At 57.6% G+C, this 17496-nt stretch overlaps 1 protein-coding gene across 1 annotated transcript in view; it reads right to left on the bottom strand.

The window, feature by feature from the left end:
- The window catches only part of GRIN2D (glutamate ionotropic receptor NMDA type subunit 2D), a 29125-nt gene extending 13060 nt beyond the window's left edge, over nucleotides 1-16065 (bottom strand). Inside the window, exons 1-8 of the mRNA XM_073225685.1 lie at nucleotides 15606-16065; nucleotides 14561-14814; nucleotides 11036-11526; nucleotides 6928-7547; nucleotides 3458-3572; nucleotides 2912-3123; nucleotides 2467-2635; nucleotides 1868-2021 (exon numbers count right to left, since the gene is read on the bottom strand). Of these exons, the coding sequence (XP_073081786.1) occupies nucleotides 1868-2021; nucleotides 2467-2635; nucleotides 2912-3123; nucleotides 3458-3572; nucleotides 6928-7547; nucleotides 11036-11500 (1735 nt within the window). The 5' untranslated portion in view covers nucleotides 11501-11526; nucleotides 14561-14814; nucleotides 15606-16065. The remainder of the gene's footprint in view (nucleotides 1-1867; nucleotides 2022-2466; nucleotides 2636-2911; nucleotides 3124-3457; nucleotides 3573-6927; nucleotides 7548-11035; nucleotides 11527-14560; nucleotides 14815-15605) is intronic.
- Nucleotides 16066-17496: the final 1431 nt, after the last annotated feature.

Here is a 17496-nt window from a genome sequence, read left to right on the forward strand (position 1 = left end):
CCATCTTCACCCTGCCCCCCGCCCCGGCCTTTCCTTCCCTTCTCTCCCCTGGACCATCTCTCCAGTCTCTCCTCTCTAGCCCGCTCCCGTCCCCAAAGGCCCTAGAGGCCCCTTCTACACCCACAGATGAGCTGGCCGCCTCCCCGCTCTGTGGTTCCCCAGTGCCCCCAGGACAAAGTCCCCACCCCTCAGCCTGGCTTCCACTGACCTCTGCAGCTTGATCACTCTCGCAAGAGCCCGCTGCTTTAGCCACCCAGAACTCACCGTTCCCAAACGAGCCCTCACCCTCTCTTCTACAGCTCCCCACCACAGGCGCCCCCCTAACCTCTCCATCACACAGACACGGGTTCATGTGTCCCCGCTTCACATTGCCTCCGGAAGTTCACTGACAATAAATCTGAATCACCACTTCCTTGGGATCAGTACCAGGTGATTTCACCTCCTAGGCCGAGTGTAAGAGCAGCCAAGACTGCCCCTGTCACAACAGCAGTGTCACTATCCTGGACTGTCACTGCGGCATCTGGGGACATGCCTGTCACCTCTGCTGGGCAATGTGGTTGGGCATAAATATGACCTTGTCGCACCACTGTTGAAGGCAGAAGCCCCACGTGGTGCATCTCAGGGTGCCCTGCAGAGACCCTGGTGCAAAGAGGAGGCCACGAGAGACATTGTTAGGGAAATATACAAAAACAAACACAAAGGAGGGTTGTCCCCTCTCCCAGCCCCTCCCGCTCCCAAAGCACTGCTCAGACTTCAGACAACAACAGGGAAGTGACAAGACCTGCTGCCCTCGGCCCCAAGTACGCATTTCTTTCTGTCATCTCCAAGCTCAGCAAATGAATGAGAGCTCTACTCAATCCGCGGCTCCCGAACCACATCCCAAGCCTGCTTACTTGCCTCTCCCTCCCTGCCATCATCCTGGCCCACTCCCCCATCCTCTCTGCATGGATGGTCGCAGTAGCCTCGTCACTCCACAGAGCTGCCAGTGGGATATTTTAAAAGCCTAAATCTGATCGTACATCTCCACACTACCATCTGCAGTTAAAACCCTTGCTAGTGCAATAAGAGTAAAATCCAAACTTCCTACTGTAGCAACCAGGGCCCTGTGCCCTCACCTCCCCCAACTCTCACCCGCTGCCCCCCTCCAGCCACAACGGACTTCCGCTATTTCACAAACACTCCACCCTTGTTCCCACCTTGGAGCCTTTGCCTTTGCTGTTCCCTCAGCCTGGAATGCTCTTCAGCCAGATCCACACCGGACTGGGTCACCTCCTCAAAGCCCTCCTGCCCACCCATGGCAGCACCAGTCCCATTCCTCTCCATCTCTCCGCCGTGGCTTACTTTCTCATGGTATTGATCACCATCTGAAGTCATCTCGTCCTTGTACCCCTTTAAGACCTTTTTGTTCTGTCTCCCCCGTGAGGTGGAGCGCCCTTAGAGGGCAGGGATTTGTGTGCACCCCAGAGCCTGGCACACAGTAAGTGCTCAATAAACACTGGTGGATGAACTGAGTGCTTGTACCACATTCATCTCTTTTCCTCACCTCATACTTATATACGAATAAGACTTGCGGTTGGGAGGTCCTGAAGCTTATATAATTTGGAGGGCTCTCTTTAAGAAAAAAAGAATACAAGACCAGGTACAACGCCTTGAACAGATTGTTCAAGAGAAGCTTCTTGAGGCTCCAGTTTCCTTAGCTTCATGGCAAAATGGTAGGGGAAATTATTTCTCCCATTTTACAGATTAGGAAACTGAGGCTCAGAAGTGCTATCATTTCACCGAGTCACAACAGTGGTACAGGCAATTCCAGGATGGGAATTGTGCCCACAGAGTCCCCCAGCCTTGCCATCCCGGGGCCCGGGCTCACCCAGGAAGGCCGAGGGGGACACGGTGCCATTGCTGCGTGCCACCATGACGCTGATGCCTGTCTCCACGAAGGGGACAGAGAAGTCCACGATCTCCGACCGCTCCTCGTTGATGGTGAGGGAGCCGATGGCCATGTCGGCGCGCTGGTAGAACACCTGGGGTGAGGGCGAGGAGTGGGTGAGGAATCTTGGCTGGCCCAAGCAGACAGAGACACACTGCGCAGAGTCTGGACCGGCCCCAGGAGACCAGTGACGAGGTGACATTGGCTGGTGGATGGGGGGGATGCAGAGCAGGAAAGGAAAGGTGGAGGTGAGAGTTTGGGAACAGGAGTATTAAGTAGCCCCAAGCCACACCCTGTGCCCGCCCCGCCCTCTGAAGGCTCTGCCCTCCCTCCTCCCGGCCCCACCCCCTTCACCTAGAAGTCCCACCCTGGTCCCGCCCCTTCATTAGGTGTTCCACCCTCATGGACCCTCCCAGTCCCCGCCCTCCAGGGAGGTCCCTTATGTTGCCCCGCCCCTCATGAAGGCACCACGCCCCCTTTGGCCACGCCCGTGTCTGCCCAGTTCCAGCCCCTGCCCCACGTGTCGCCCACGGCTTCACCTCCCCGATCATCCCGTTCCAGACGCCGTCAATCTTTTTCCCGTGCTTGCCGTTAGTGACCAGGTAGAGATCGTAGCTGAAGCCTATGGTCTGCGCCAGCCGCTTCAGAATGTCGATGCAGAAGCCCTTGCAGCACCGCTTTTCTGGGCGGGGGGCGTCCGGAGGAGGGCTGCGGGGAGCGAGCAGGCTTGGGGACGCTGGGAACCCCAGCCTTAGACTCTCCCAGGAGGTCAGGGTATGGAGGAATAGACAAGCAGCAGCTAAAACTATGTTTAGCGCTTTCTGAGGAAACTGAGGCTCAAAGGAGTTCCATTACTTGTCCAAGGTCATGGAGCTGGAGGGCTTTTGGGTCCTGGGTCCCACGGGAGGAGGGGGCTAGCGTCATACTACCGGGTTTCAAGGGAGAAGAATTTTGAAGCTGGAACTCCTGGACCCCGGTTCTCACCTGTGGGTGCGGTTGAGTTGGCTTCGGCAGGGGACGGAATCTCGGATGCAAGTGCCGCTGATGGGGTCCGCGGGCTCCACAATGACAAAGGGTCTCTCCTCCAGCGTGGCCACCGTGAGGTGCTGTGTGTCATCCACTGGCTGCAGGAAGCGGCCATAGCGGGACCACAGCGGGTACTTTAAGCGGAGAGTCTGCTGCTCCCAGCTGCCCACCTTGGCCAAGAGAAGGGGAGTCAGGCTCCCTGGGGGGCCTTTCCAGGATGTCCTGACTTTCGTGGCCCCGGTTCCTGGAGCCTGGGCTCTCAGCTCCTTCTCCTTCAGACCAGGAGTCTGGGCCCCATCTCCTGCCTCCCCCTGGAACCCAGGAGTCTAGGTGCCCAGTCTTTCCCCCGAGAACTAGAAGTCCAGGCCCCCACCCCTCGCCTCCCTCAGAGGCCACAGGCCGGGGCCTCAGATCCTGTCTCTGCCAGGACACAGAAGTCTGGTTCCTCACACCCTCTTCCTCAGGACCTGGGGGCCCGGGCCTGGGGTGGGGGCTGGGACTCACCACCTCCCAAGTCCTGTCTCTGGTGAGTGAGATGACCACCAGGGAGGGGTTCACCAGGAAGCCATCCTCATTGAAGGAGTAATCCCGGTTATCCCAGGTAATATTCATGAAGTACCTGGCCAGGAGGAAGGGAGGGGACAGGTAGGAACCTGGACTGGACCTTGGACCCAAAAGGCAGAGAAAGTCCCCTTCCTACTGACAAGTTCCAGGCCCCACCTGGAATCTTTCCTCCGAGATCCTGAAAACCCAAATATGCCTCTTCTCTGCTCAAGTATTCTCCCCTTGCTAAACAAGGCCCCAGACCCTCAGCCTGGGTTTGAGGTCCTCTTAGAGACCCTGTGTGTTCTGGCCCAGCCTGCCTCTGAAGACCCATCTCTGATCCCTTCCCGCCTTCAAACTCTTTCCACCCTAAACCCTTTTTGTGCCCCACCAACACCAACAAGGTGTCCCTCAAACATATCACTCAGTTTCTTTTCTCTAGGCCTTTGCAGGTGGTGGTGTTCTCTCTGCCTGGAAACCCCTGGTTCTGTCCCTTCTCATCCTGACCAATTCTCACGTCTTCAAGACTCAGCTCGAGTATCACCTCCTGGGGAGAAGCCCCAGAAGGTCTCTGGACTCCCGATATCTTCCCTATGCAATAGCATCCTGGACTTGGAAGGCCATCCTGTGTTCAGTATCGCCCTGGGCCTGGTCAGGCCTTCGGCTGCCATCCTCATCCCCTCACTCTCCCACCCAGGCCATCTGTCCCAAGCCCCATCCTTCCTGCCCCCCGGGATTTCTCTATCCCTTCCTCTCCCCTCTATCCCCACGGCCCTCCTGGACCCTCACCCCAGCCTCCAATCTCTCTCCTCCAGTCTGTTCCCCACTCCGCCCAGAGGGATCTTTCTACAACCCAAACTGACTCCACCTCTTCGCTGCTCATAACCCACCCATGGCTCCCCAGTGCCCAGGAACAAGCCCAAGCCTCTCAAACAGGTGGCCCTTATGGCCTGGCCCCATCTACCTCCCCAGCCTCTTCACCCCAAACCCTAATTCTCTTGCCTTCATCTGCCCTGAGTAACTGGGGTCCCACCAACCTGACCACATTCCTCTCCCCTCTGGGCCTTTGCACAGTGCTGTTCCCCTTGCCTGAAATCGGCAAACCCCCCAACAACTCTTAGAATCAAATCCAAACGCCTTAAGCTGGTCTAAATGCCCTGCATGGTCTGGGCCCTGCTTGTTTCTCCATCTCCTAGTTACACCCTCCCCTGCCCTCTAAGCTCCAGCGTCAACGCCTTTATTTCAGGCTCCCAAGCAGGCAATTCCAGCCCAAGGGTCTTTGTACTTGTTATTCCCTCTCCTCTTCACTTAGATGTTCCAACAATTGGCTCTTTCTCTTAATCCATTTTTTTACCTCCAAATTTCACCTACTCAGAGGACCTCAGCTCATCTAGCACCCTAAGGCATTTCTTATCACATTCCACCTGTGTTGTTTTCATCTCAAGCTATCACTCACTGGTATTTTCTTCTTCCTTTTCTTGTTTGTTCACTACCCCTGTTCACTCCCCTATGAGACCATAAGCTCTGTGAGACCAGGTACCTTATTTAACACCATTTACCCTTGTACCTAAAGCAGTGCTTGGCATATAGTCAGCTCTCAATAAACAGCTTCTCAATGAATGAATGAATGAATGGGCAATTTATCTTCAGGCTCAGCTTAGATATCTCCTCCTCCTGGAAACCTCCCGGGCTTCAGAGGTTGACCTGTGACTTGTGTAGCCTCATTTGGAAGGCTGACTGGGGCCAGTGAAATTCCTCTCTTGGGAGGACATTGGCCATGAGATGTGGTAGGATGAGGGGGTGGGGGGTGGACAGGATGGGCTGAAATTATGAATATTAAGAAGCAGAAATTCTGGGTAAGTGGTGGTAAGAGAAGAATTGGACAGTCTCTGGAAGTGGCAAGGCTAAGAAAGAGAGGAAGAAGAGGGAGAGAGAGAGAAAGAAAAAGACAGCATCAGAAAGAGGAAAGAGTAGCTGGTTGCCTGGCTTGGTTTCAATTCCTGATGTCTGGGTTTCTGCGCATGTTTATCTTTGCAATATACCCCCTTTTCCCTGAGGAAATCAAATGAGACTCTGCTTCTCGCAACCAAAAATGTCCTGGCTTAGTACTCCTCCCTGCGCTCTCCCAGACCCCATGCCACCTCCACTATCGCAGGCATCACACTGCGTTGTCATCATCCCATCCCTGTCTTCTGCCCACCAGGACCCTGTGTTCTTTGAAGAGAAGTCCATGGTTTTATTCATCTCCGCGTTCCAGCGCCCAGCATGAGCCCTAGTTCCTAGCAGGCATTCAGTAAGAATTTATGAACCCGGAATGCTTTTCTCATCCTCTTTGTCCCTGTATCCTGACTTCCGACTCACAATCCTCCTCTCTGAGATTTTCTTCCCCGCCCATCACCTCTTCCTGAGTTCAGCTCATTCTCATTTCAGGATTCAAGGCCTCTCTCCTTCTCCTGTTCTGTCACCAAACTCTTCAGTTTCTCACTCCCAAAGCTTTCAACGGGGGAGAGGCGTTTCCCAGCAAACCCTGTTCCCCTCTACTAAAACAATAGCGTGTAAAAGCTGGGCACACACCTGACCAGCTACTGTCAACATTTCCCAGTCTTCCTTGACGCTAGCCCAGGCCATGTGCAGGGATGACATTCAAACTCCATCAATACAGCACCCTCAGGAGCCAATCAGAATCGACGCCTAACCAATCTGCATGCACGTGGCTGTAAACAACCAATAAGCCAGCTCTGGCCGTGTCACTACTCTCTCACCAATGGAATCCAAGACTTGTCCCTTCCATTTCACTTGCCCAAAAAGAAACTGCTTGCTCTCCACTTCCTCTCCCTTTCTCATGACCTAGGATTTTGACATGCGTACGACCCAGTTTCAATGGTGCAGAAACAAGATGGCAGAGCAACAAGGTGGGAGGGTCCTGGGTCCCTGAATGGTCATGTGGAGGAACACAGCCTCCGGATAACCTGGACCCCTCATCTCTAGAGTGTTGAGATGAAAACAAACTTCTACCGTGTTTGGACCACTGGATTGTTGGGCTGTTTTACTACGGAAGTTCCGCTCATACTCTAACTAGGGTATTTCATCAGATGGAAGATGCTCTCAACTGTAAGATGCATCTGTTTTTAGGTACCACCAAGAAAAATTTGCTGCCATTTAAACCATGATAAGCCATCAACTGGAGGATGCGTCTTGATTTTAAAGCCATTAAGCTGAAAAAAATCACAAAATTGAGAAATACACTCACTGCACCTGAGGCGCTTTTTTCAAAAATTCCCAATTTAACCCCAGAAAGGAGACCCAATGATACTCATTTTACAGAAAACGAAACCAAAGCTCTGAGGAGGCAACTGACCCATTTAAGCCACTCAGCCAATGGGTACCCCATATAATGAGGCTCTGGGCCTTCCCACCCCAGCCCCACTCACCTATGTAGGCTCTCCCCTCGGTGGGTGCGGTTCTGGGCGCGACAGTCATGGCCGAGCTCAGGCAGGAAGCCATAGTCACGCAGCAGGGCCTGGGCACCTCTGGCCACTACGGCCACGCCAGCTGCCACACGCCGGGCCAGGTCATCCCGCCAGCCTGCTGAGCGCACTGCAAACAACCCGGCAGGCAGTGGGGCGCCTCCCGGCAGAAGGAGGGGCTCCCCAGGGGCGCCCGAGCTCCCGCCTCCAGCCAGCTGGGGCCCCACCATGAACCAGACGTAGCCAGGCCCAGTGAGGCCAGCCTCCTCGGCGGCCCGGAACACAGGCTCGGCCTCCTCGCGGGCACAGAAGAGCAGACGGATCTGTGCGCTGACACTGCGGAGCTGGGCACCCAGCACTGCCTCGCCTGCCCCAGGGTCCAGCGTCAGTGCCCCGCGGTGCTCCCAGCCCACCAGGCTGCCATCAGTCAGCACCTCGATGTAGGAGAGGAAGGCTCGGTGGCCAGGGGCACGCGTGGTCACTGCTACAAAGGACGTCCAGTCGTACTCCTCAAGCACCTCAAAGATGACCTGAAGCTGCTGCTCTGTGGAGGAGCCCAGCTGCAGGAAGGTGGAGCCCTTCTCCTGTGGGGGACAAGGAGGAGGTCAGGCCTCCAGAGGGGAGACCACAGCTTCCAGCAATTAGTCGGCGACCTTCCACAGTCAACTAGGGCGTTACACGCAGCTCCCAGTGGCCACTAACAGGCCACAGCTCTCAATATGGCAAACTGACAAGCTGTTCACCAAATCCCTTTCCTTTCCCTGCTGGGGCACAGAGCTAGACCTGGGTTAGGTCTCCACGTGGCTGAGTTCAAGGTTCATCCACAAAATCCTCCCCCATGCGCCTTATCTCTTCCCTGAGGACAGAGACGGAGGTCCCGGAGAGAAATCTGAAGTCTGAGGGGGCTACAGAGCCATGAGAGGGAGGAGCCAGTGTCCCTGAGTCACCACCTGGAGGAAAACCACCTCCAAACAGGAACACCTGTTTGGATTTTGTATGCCTGAGAAACAGCCTTCTATTGGGTTGAGTCACTGAGACATGGGAGTTTTATCTGTTACATTCCCATAAGGAACACACCCCGCATCCAGCAAGGGAACTAGAGTTTCCAGAACACACTGAGGACTACATCTTCCATCATGCAACAGGTGCTGAAGGTACTGTTTCTTCCAACTGGAAGCTTTGCTAAGGGACTTGCCCTTCTCTGATTTCCCTCCTACCTCCCTGGACCCTCCTTCTGTTTCCTTTGCTGGACTCTCTTCCTCAGTCAGAATTCTAAACGTAGGAGTGCCCCAGTCTTCTCTCTCGTCTTCTCTGTCCTCTCTTCCTGGTAAGTCATCCAGAGTCATGGGTTTAAATGCTGTTTCCTGGGCTACCCTATGACAGCTGCTAGCTACCCATGGCTGTTCAAATCAAAATTAAATGAAATTAAATAAAATTTAGTTCCCTGGGTACACTAACCACATGTCCAATGCTCAATGGTCACATGTGGCCGGTGACTGTCATATTGGACACAGCAGATACAGACCATTCTCATCACTGTAGAAAGTTACATGGAACAGCCCTAGATATGTTGATGGCTCCCGTCCTCAGTCACCACCTCTCTTGTGAGTTCCAGACAAACCTATTGCCCTATCAGCTCAACACCTTCCCTTGAGGGGCATCTGAAAGTAAGTATGTCAAATACAGAATTCTTGATCTTTCCCCTGCCTCAAACCTGTTCCCTGTCTTCGTTTCCTTATTCACCAGATGTTAGGGCCCCAAGGCTAACTCATGTCTTCCCTCTCTTTCCCTCAAGCCCACATCCAAATCAGCTCCAAATCTTCTCGGCTCTCTGTTCAAAACATAACCCGACTTGTCCTCACTGCCTCACTACTGCCCCCACCACAACCTTCACTGTCACTACATTTCTGCCTCCTAATGCATCTCTGCTTCCATGCTTGCATCTTCCAGTCCATTCTCCAGACAGCAGACAGAATGATCTTTTCAAAATATTAATTGGATCAAATCCCTTCTTCGTTGAAGACCTTCCAATGGTTCTACTTAAAGCCAAAGTCGTCCCTGTGGCCCCCATTGCCTCGCTGACCTCATCCCCCACCACCCCCACCTCTTTGCTCTTCCTCAAGCATATCAAGTTCCTTCTGGCTTCAGGGGCTTTGCCCTTAGCTGTTGCCTCTCCTGGGGACACAGGGACACTTTCCCCTTGGCTCCTCCATGCTGGACCTACCTCACCTCATCCTCAGTCCAGCTCAGGTGTCACCTCATAAACACCTCCACTGACTGCCATCTATTGAAGCCCCATCCTCGGTCATCACCTTTTCTCCGGGGCAGAGCTCACTATGTTATTTGTTTTGTCTGTCTCCCCATTGGAATGCAAGCTCCATAAGAGCAGAGGCCTTGTTGGGTTTTTTTTCTTTCCTCCTTTCATAACTATATTCCCCAGAACCTAACTGGCACAGAATCAGCCCTCCACAAGTCCTCCAGTAATGCAATGAGAAGAGTAGGTGGACTGTCTCCCTCAGTGCCTGCCTGTGGATATAGGTATAGAGGATTGGACAGTTGTCCTGAGGGGATATGGTCTCCCAGCATGCAGTAAGAACCCTGAGAGGACCTCATCCTTGGCAGGTGGAGGTCTACTGAGGGGACCACATTCCACAGGGGAAATCTGTGATGGCATAGATGGAGCTGTGACTCTTTATTCCACCCAGACACTGAGGGGACTACATTTCCCAGAAGGCAACGGGCATCACTGAGCAGCCACCGGTGCTCAAAAGACAACAGAGCTGCCCACACTACTAAGCAGCAAAGGAGGCACCAGGGACCACATCTCTCAGTATGCCATGGGGATGGGAGCCAGGAAGTTATAGGTTCACCTCGCAGGTGATCTGCCTACAAAACCTCTGGACAACCCCAAACCAGAGAAGTAGAAAGTTGGACAGAGGCCCTTTCCCAGGGTGCTCTGGACAGGCGAGAACTAAGAGTCCAGCACACGACAGAGATAGTCACAAAGCCACCAGCCCTCACAGCAGAGAGAATTGGTGGAGACTTAGGCTTCACCCAGGCAGGTGTCCATCCACTGGAGAGTCCCTCCCATGAGACACTGGTTCCACCTCTGAATAGGCCCCAATCCTTTCCAGCAGCCACCTCTCACCTGACCCTCTTCCTTTTCAGTCTGCACACCACTGCTTGGCCAGTTCTGCCCTTCCCTACCCTTTGTTCACTCCAGCTGGCCCTTCCTGTGCCCTTGGGAGGCAGGCCTCTCCCAGGCCACAGCCTGCTCCAGCCTCTGTGCCCCATCCCCTGCTGTGGGCCTTCAGCCGCCCAGGCCCATCCTCTGAATTCTGGCCCTCCACACCCGACAGCTGGGCATGCACCTGCCCAAACCCACTCTCAGGACCGCCTTCCTCTCTAGACCCGCCCCTTTAGTACAGAGTGTGGGCCCTGACCCAACCTTCCCTGACTGGCCTCTCCCGCTTCCTGGCTTCAGGGTCCCACCCCTCCTCAGCCCGCCTCTCTCTGGCGACTCCTCCCCTTTTCACACTTCTTTCACCGAATGGCCCCGTCATCCTGCCCCTTCATCCCCGAGCCCCCCATTCTCAGCCGGCCGAGCCCCTCCCTGCCCCTCAGAATTCTGATGCCCTTCTATTCTGGTCCCTGTCCCTGCCTTCCTGGCTCCTACCTCCTCACTGGACCTCACCCCTTTCTAAATCTTTTTCCTTTTCAACTGACCCCTCCCTCAGATCTTGCCATCTGAGGGGGTCGCTTTTCCTTCCCGGGCTCCACCCCTCGCTGCCTGGCCCCGCCACTTCCCCAGATCCCACCCCGTCCCCTCCCCTCACTAACCTCTCCTGAAGACCCTCAACCCTCCCCGCACCCGGGTCACCCAAGACTGGCCCCTCTCAGGCCCTACCCTGCTCCTAGGTGACTCCCGGAGCGGGCACAGCACCTCCTACTGGCCCCGCCCCCCCAGGTCAGCCCCGCCCCTTACCTATACCTGATCCCCACCATCCGACCTACCGCGCCCGCGACGCCCACCCTCAGGACTGGCCCCGCCCCGCCCTCCCGTCGCGCGCACCTTGGGCGTGAGCACGAGCGCGGCGCCGCCGTGCACGGCCACGATGGGCAGCGAGGTCTGCGCCGACAGGAAGTCGAGGATGGGCGCTACCGCGGGCGCGCGCGAGTTGTCCTCGAAGACGACGCCGTGCACGCGCAGCCCCGACAGTAGGTCGCAGAGCTGTAGCACGAGGCTGCGCGGGTCCGAGCCGTTGAGCACCAGCGCCACGGGCCGCACGTCCAGGCCCGGGCTGCGCACGGCCGCCGCCACTGCCGGGCCCAGGCGCGCCGCCTCGGTTGCGTACGCGGGCCCCGAGAACACGAGCGCCACGTTGAGCGGCCGCGCCCCGCCGAGGCCCCCGCCGGGCCCGGCGGCCCCGCCCGGGCCCGGCGCCTCCTCCGGGAACGGGCTGGCGCAGGCCAGCGCCAGGAGCAGCAACATCTTAGCGGGGCCCCGAGGGCCGCGGGGGCCACCGGCGCCGCGCATCGCCTGCGGGCCCCTCCGGGCAGCCTCTGAGCGTCCGGGCAAGGGACGGACACACAAACGAGCGAGGCACAGAGATGGGAGGACGGAGACAGGGAGACAAGATAGGGAAAGAGACACACGGAGGAGAGATAGCAGGCAAGGAGAGACGCAGGGATAAGAGAGGGAAAGGTTGGGGTGATAGAGATGGGGGAGAGACAGAGGCAAAGGGAAAGTGCAGGTGGGCAATGGGGACAAAGAAGAAACAGGTAAAGAAAAAAAGATAGACAAGGTAGTAATGGGGAGGACAGTAAGAAGACAGGCAGGAAACAGGCCCACAGAGATGGGATCAGAATAGGAGCAGAGAGACCCAGGGAGATAGAAGAGATGGAAACAGCAGCAAGAGATGGTCAGAGACAGTGACAGGAATAAGAAGAGATGGAAGAAGAAAAGGGTAGAGAGGGTCAGAGTGACAGAGACAGGGAGATGAGGCAGAGTTAAGACGGAGTGTCAGAAATAGAGAGGCAATGATAGGAAGGCAGGAAGAGAGAAGAGAGGAGAAAGTTGGACCGAGAAGATAAGAGAGAAACCCAGAAATACAGAGACAGAGACCCCACAGCCACCAAGAGACACACGCGCAGACAAGGGATGGAGAAACAGGCAGAATTAGAGATTGAGGGAGGAGGCAGGCAGAGCAGATAGAAAACACAGGAAGACAGAAATAGCGAGGCGAGGCAAAGATCAAGACCCCCACCAGAGAGGTGCCCAGCACAGACATGAAAGCCAGGAAGGCGAGTGGCAGGAGGGATCAAAAATAAAAGGAAGAAAAGTGAGGGAAAAAAATGAGAAAGGGAAAAGGGGTCAGGTGTGTGGGGGAAGAGAAAGAGCGAGAAAAATAAATTAGTGGGGCTTTCTAAGGCAAGAAAATGCGCCTATGACCTTACCCCTCAGCTCGCCCACAACCCCCAGCCCATTTTTGTCGCCTGTTCCTGTCCCTGTCCTCCTCCCCAGTTCTCAACAAGAGGGAGTCACGGTCCAGGCTGGGCTGTGGAGTTGGGGGCACAGCTGTGGAGAGCTGGGGGCGGGGGTCCCTGGCTCCCAGCCCAGAGCAATTTAGTAAATTAGAGGAAATACAGCATTTCTTCCTGTGTCCCCTGTTGAATACGAGCTGCCTCGGGTGGTCGGGCTGGGAGCCCAGACTCCTGGCTCCTGGGTCTGAGGGAGGAGGGCACTGGGGGTCTGGACTCCTGGTTTCTCAGGGAGGGCTTAATGCCTGCATTAGGGGCTCCCTGAATGGGTGGGGGTTCAGATAGGGAGGGTTCTTTCTTGGCTGTCAATCAGGCTCCTGTCCGGTTGCCATGGTAGCACAGGCTTCAGTCCACCCCAGACAGACAGAATGGGGGAAAGGCCCACATCCCCTCTTCTGCCTAGAGGCTTCACCCACCTTCCCAGAGATTCTGGGCCACTGTCTCCCCACGGGTGCAGGTGGGGGCTCCCAGCATGCCTGTCCCTCCCAAATCCTGTCTCCTCGCCCCTCCTCTCTTTTGCCCTTCCCAAAGCAGCTGGCTCAATCAATGCTCAGAATAGCCCCCCTTCTGCCCCAAAATAACCCACAGCTGTGGCCTGGCCCCCGGTGGGGTTAACACTAGCCCTCCCTCCCCCCGTCCCCCATGGCTGCTCACCCCTCAGCCCCTCCTCTCCCTCTCTCAGACCCACCCCTGCCTGGCCTCTGCCCTTGGGGACTCCAGGGTCCTGCTGCCTGCTGAGGCCCAGGTGGGCCCAGCCCCACCCTTCTCAGGCACCTGGATGCCCAGTCTAATCCCATGAGGGATTTGGGGGAGCAGTGTCCTGCCTCCCCGGGACTGAGGTGCCATGCCCAGCCTTGGGTGGACTCTAGAGGCCCAGTCCCCAGACCCTACACTCCCAGGGATCACACTGCCCAGGCCCTAGTCTGTACTTCCTCATGCGTCTCAGGCCACACATCCAGCTCCGAGTCCAGAGTCCAGCCCCCTGTACGTGGCCCTGCCAGAGACTGAGGAAACTGAGCCCCCAGCCAGCCTGCTCCTTCCTCAGACCCAGAAACCCTCTCCGCCAGCTTCTCCCTAAAGACTCAGGAGTCCTGGCTCTCGGCCCTCCTCCCCCAGGACCCAGGAGTCCAGGGCCCCTCCTGCCCCTAGACTCAGGAATCCAGGTGCACAGCCTTCCCTGTGCCCAGGACCCAGGAGTCCAGGCCCACAGCCCTCTTCTCCCTTAAGGACCCCATTTTTTTCCTCAAACCCCATCAGTCCCATTGTCCCGGGCACCCCCCCAGCTTTAGCCTCCCCAGTCACCCCACTCAGGTCCTGTACACAGCACAGCCTGTCCCCCAGCTGAAGAGGAGGAGAGTGCCAGAGATTCCTGGGGTGTCCCTGTCTCCATCACTCCCCCCCAGTCCATCACAAAAGAGCCGAGAGGCCACTTTGATCACCAGCCAGCAACCCCCCAACACCGCCTCGCGTTGTGCTGCAGACGGTGTCCCGTTCCCCCACCTCCAGCACTGTGCTCTCCCCACCCTGATCCTGGTGCTTGGAAGAGGCTGGAAGGGTATTCCGGAACCTTGAGGAAGGGGTGGTAGCCTGGGGCGAGGGGTGCTGGGGCCTGGATGCCCTCAAGGTCCTTGGCAGGGGTATTAATAGCAGACTCATAGCTCCGAGAAGGGAGCGGAGAGCTAGAGGAGAGAGGGAGAGGCCGGTCGGAGATGGGGGACACTGTTGTGGGCAGGGGGGTGCAGAGGGAGGGTGAGGCAGAGAGGTAGGGAGAGATAGAGATGGGGTGTCAAGTCCGTAGGGCTGGGGAGAGGAGATAGAGTGTCAGAGAAATGGGGCGTTAGGAGGTCTGAGGTGTAGGGACCCAGGGAAAAAGGACTCAGGGAGAAAGAGAGGGGGTGGAAAAGTGTTCCCAAAAGAAAATGGAGCAGGGGGTGCCAAGATCCCCCTGCTAAGCATCCAATCCCCCGCTTCCCCGAGGCCCCTGGCCAACTGACCCTGTTTTAGATCTGGGGGTCCACGTTCCCACCCCCACCCAGCATCCCCCACCCTGCCTTACCTTTTCATGACCCTGTTCTGTTGGGGGAATTGCAGGGGGCCAGGACCAAACTGGAGTCCAGTGACTCGAAGCTTCGGCAGCGGAGGGCTCAGCGAGCCGCTGAGGGGGCCAGGCCCCGGGGCGGCAGTGGCGGGGACCTCCTGCCTGTCCCTGGCTCCGGCTCTCTCTTCTCTTCTTCGGTACCGTCCTGCCCTGTCTGTCCCCCAAGGTTGCGGCCACCCTGGCTAGGCGAGGACGCCGCTACACATGTTGCGCTGGAAGTTGGGCCCCGGACATTGCGGAGGCTGTAGGGGTGTCCTCTCGCCGCCCCGACCCCGTGGGGATCCCCCCTCCGCCCACCCGGGGTGCCCCCCTCTGCCGCTTCAGCCCCGCCTCCTTCCCCCGTCCATGTGTCCGGTCCCGCCTCTCCCTGGCTCATTCCCACCCCCTCTTTGTGCCCTCAGCACCACCCCCCACCCCAGCGTCGGTGTCTGTCTGTCTGTCTGGGTCACCTCTGAAGCCGCAGGCTGGTGTGTGTTGGTTTGAGGGGCAGGAGACTGCCTGTCTGGGGATCTGCTTTCCCCTTCCTCGCTTGGCCACCTCCAGACCCCCCCTTGGCGCCCCCACTCTCAAGCACAGCCAGAAACACACACGTACACACGCACACACGCAGAACCTCACTTCCCTGGGATTCCCCCTTAACACCCCCGGAGCTTGAGGAGGGACACACACACACACACACACAGACACACATACACACGGGGTCCGGTGGGGGCCGGGCTGCCACTGCCGTCTGGGGCTGTTTGGACAGACAGGAGGACACAGGCAGCTGGGGACGCCAGATGCCCGGCCGGACGCAGGCAGGAGCACAGAGCCCAGGTACCCACCATCCGTCCGGATTAGGGGGACTGGGGAGGAAATGGGGGGGTGCTCACGACACCCAGGCAGGAGGCTCAGGGTCAATACAGACAGACAGACCCCTCCCTCCCTCCACCGCCGCAGCCCTTACAGACACACCCCCCCTCCACCAGCCCAGCCCCAGACATCCTGACACACAGATCCTCACCGGGCAGCTGGCAGACGCACGAGAGACCCCTGGGGGCCGGGCGGACCCACCCAGGCCGACACCCCTCGGCTGGGCACTGGTGGCCGGGGGAGGCTGCGGGTGGAGGGTGGTGGCGGTAGCCGCGGCTTGGACTTGGAGCAGCCGGAGCGGGAGGGACTCGCACACTCGCTCAGCTCTCGCACACACACTCACTTGGGATGCGATTAACATTCAGTCCCCGTCCGCCCTGCCGGGAGACCCACGGCCCCCCTTGTTGGCCTCCCTGGGGACCCCTCCTCCTGCCAGGGCTGGGGGAAGGGGCCGTCCCCCACACCCAGCTCCCAGCCTCTGCCTTCCTCCCGGGACAAGAGAGAGGGCCAAAAATAAAGAGGGAGGAGGGGGTGCAGGCAGGGACCCAGAACCGGCATGAGACATCAGCTTTGGACCCGGACTTCAGAGCCTGGGGTCTTCTGCCCTCTCCCCACTTTGAGGCTTAAAAGGCAGGGGGCCATTCCTGGACTTCAGGCTCTGCCGTGCTAGACCCATCATTTGGTTTCTATTGCCAGAAGGCCGGCTTGCAAACTAGGTCTCCATCATGAAGCCAGGAATCCAGGCAGCCCCCTCCTCTCTCAGACCAGGAAATTTAAGTCCTCAGGCCCCTCCTTCCGCAGGACCCAGGAGTCCAGGCTGCCAGCCCTGTCTTTGCTCAGACCTAGGACTCCAGGCGCCCGCCCCCTCCTCCCTCAGACCCAGGGGTCCCAGCCCCCGGCCTCTCCTCCCTCAGATGCAGAAGGCTGGGTCTGTGCTCCACTGGTCCCAGTTCATCTGGGTCCCCACCTGGAGGCCTGAGTCCTTTTTAGGCACTCGAACAAGCCAGCCCCCTAGCATAAACCACCCTCAGGGGTCCATGACTCCAAAACTCATGGATGCAACCCTCAGGAACCCCATACAACCAGCCCTCTGAAGAAACCAATACCTCTGTACCCCTTCTTTTATTGAGGAGCACCTGACATCTGTGGGGACTCAAACATCCCAGAGGAAAGCAGTGACTGCCCCCTCCTAGACACAGCCTGAGCCCTGGAGGGTCCCGCAAGGCCTGCTGCCCAGCCCCTGCCCTCCTGATAGAGAGGATGCACCCAGAACTTCTGCAAAGTGTTGGGGTGGAGTGTGGTGCAGGACCTCTGCCCCCCCCTCCCATCAAGGGGCAGAGGCCAGGAGAGAGAGAAAGTGTGTGTGTGTGTGTTTTCCTGTGAGTGGGCAGTTCTGGAACAGGGTCTGGAGCCAGGGCTTTAGGCTACTGATTCTAAGGGCTGGGAGAGCAGCAGTGAAGGCTCTCATTCCTGAAAAAGCAGAGACTGGGGGTCTGAATTTCTGGGTACCAGGGGGAGGAAGGGATTGTGCATCTAGATTTCTGGGCTCAGATGCTTGAGACACAGATGGTTGAGGTGGGACCCTAAGTCATAAGGAAGGGGTCCTGGATTCCTAGATTCCTTGAGTAGGAAGGTGCTGGGGACCCAGGTTCCTGAGTCTGAGGGAGGGGCTGGAGGTTGCTTTTTTTATCTATTGGGTGGATTGAAGCTGGACGCCCCTGAAAAGGGGACAGAAGCTGGCAGCTCAGCCTCTGGGTCCCTGTCTAGGATTTTTGGAGCTCAGAGACCAGCCTCCTGAGTCCCTGTTAAGGGCAGGGGCTGGGCGGGTGGACTGCGACCCTTAAGAGAGGCGCAGGCTGCCTGGAGGAGCAGGTGACAGATCTGGGAGTTTCCCAGCGACCCTCAGGTTCCCAGGAGGCGGCCTTGCGGGTGCTTTCAGTGCCCACTCTGCAAGCCAGGAGGATCCGGGTAGGGGGCGCCCGAGAGACGGGACTCCGCCCTCGGGGGCGGAGCCTCCCGCCTGGACTCCTCCTCCTCCCGCC

The sequence above is a fragment of the Manis javanica genome, chromosome 17, assembly GCF_040802235.1.
Source record: "Manis javanica isolate MJ-LG chromosome 17, MJ_LKY, whole genome shotgun sequence".
Taxonomy (NCBI): domain Eukaryota; kingdom Metazoa; phylum Chordata; class Mammalia; order Pholidota; family Manidae; genus Manis; species Manis javanica.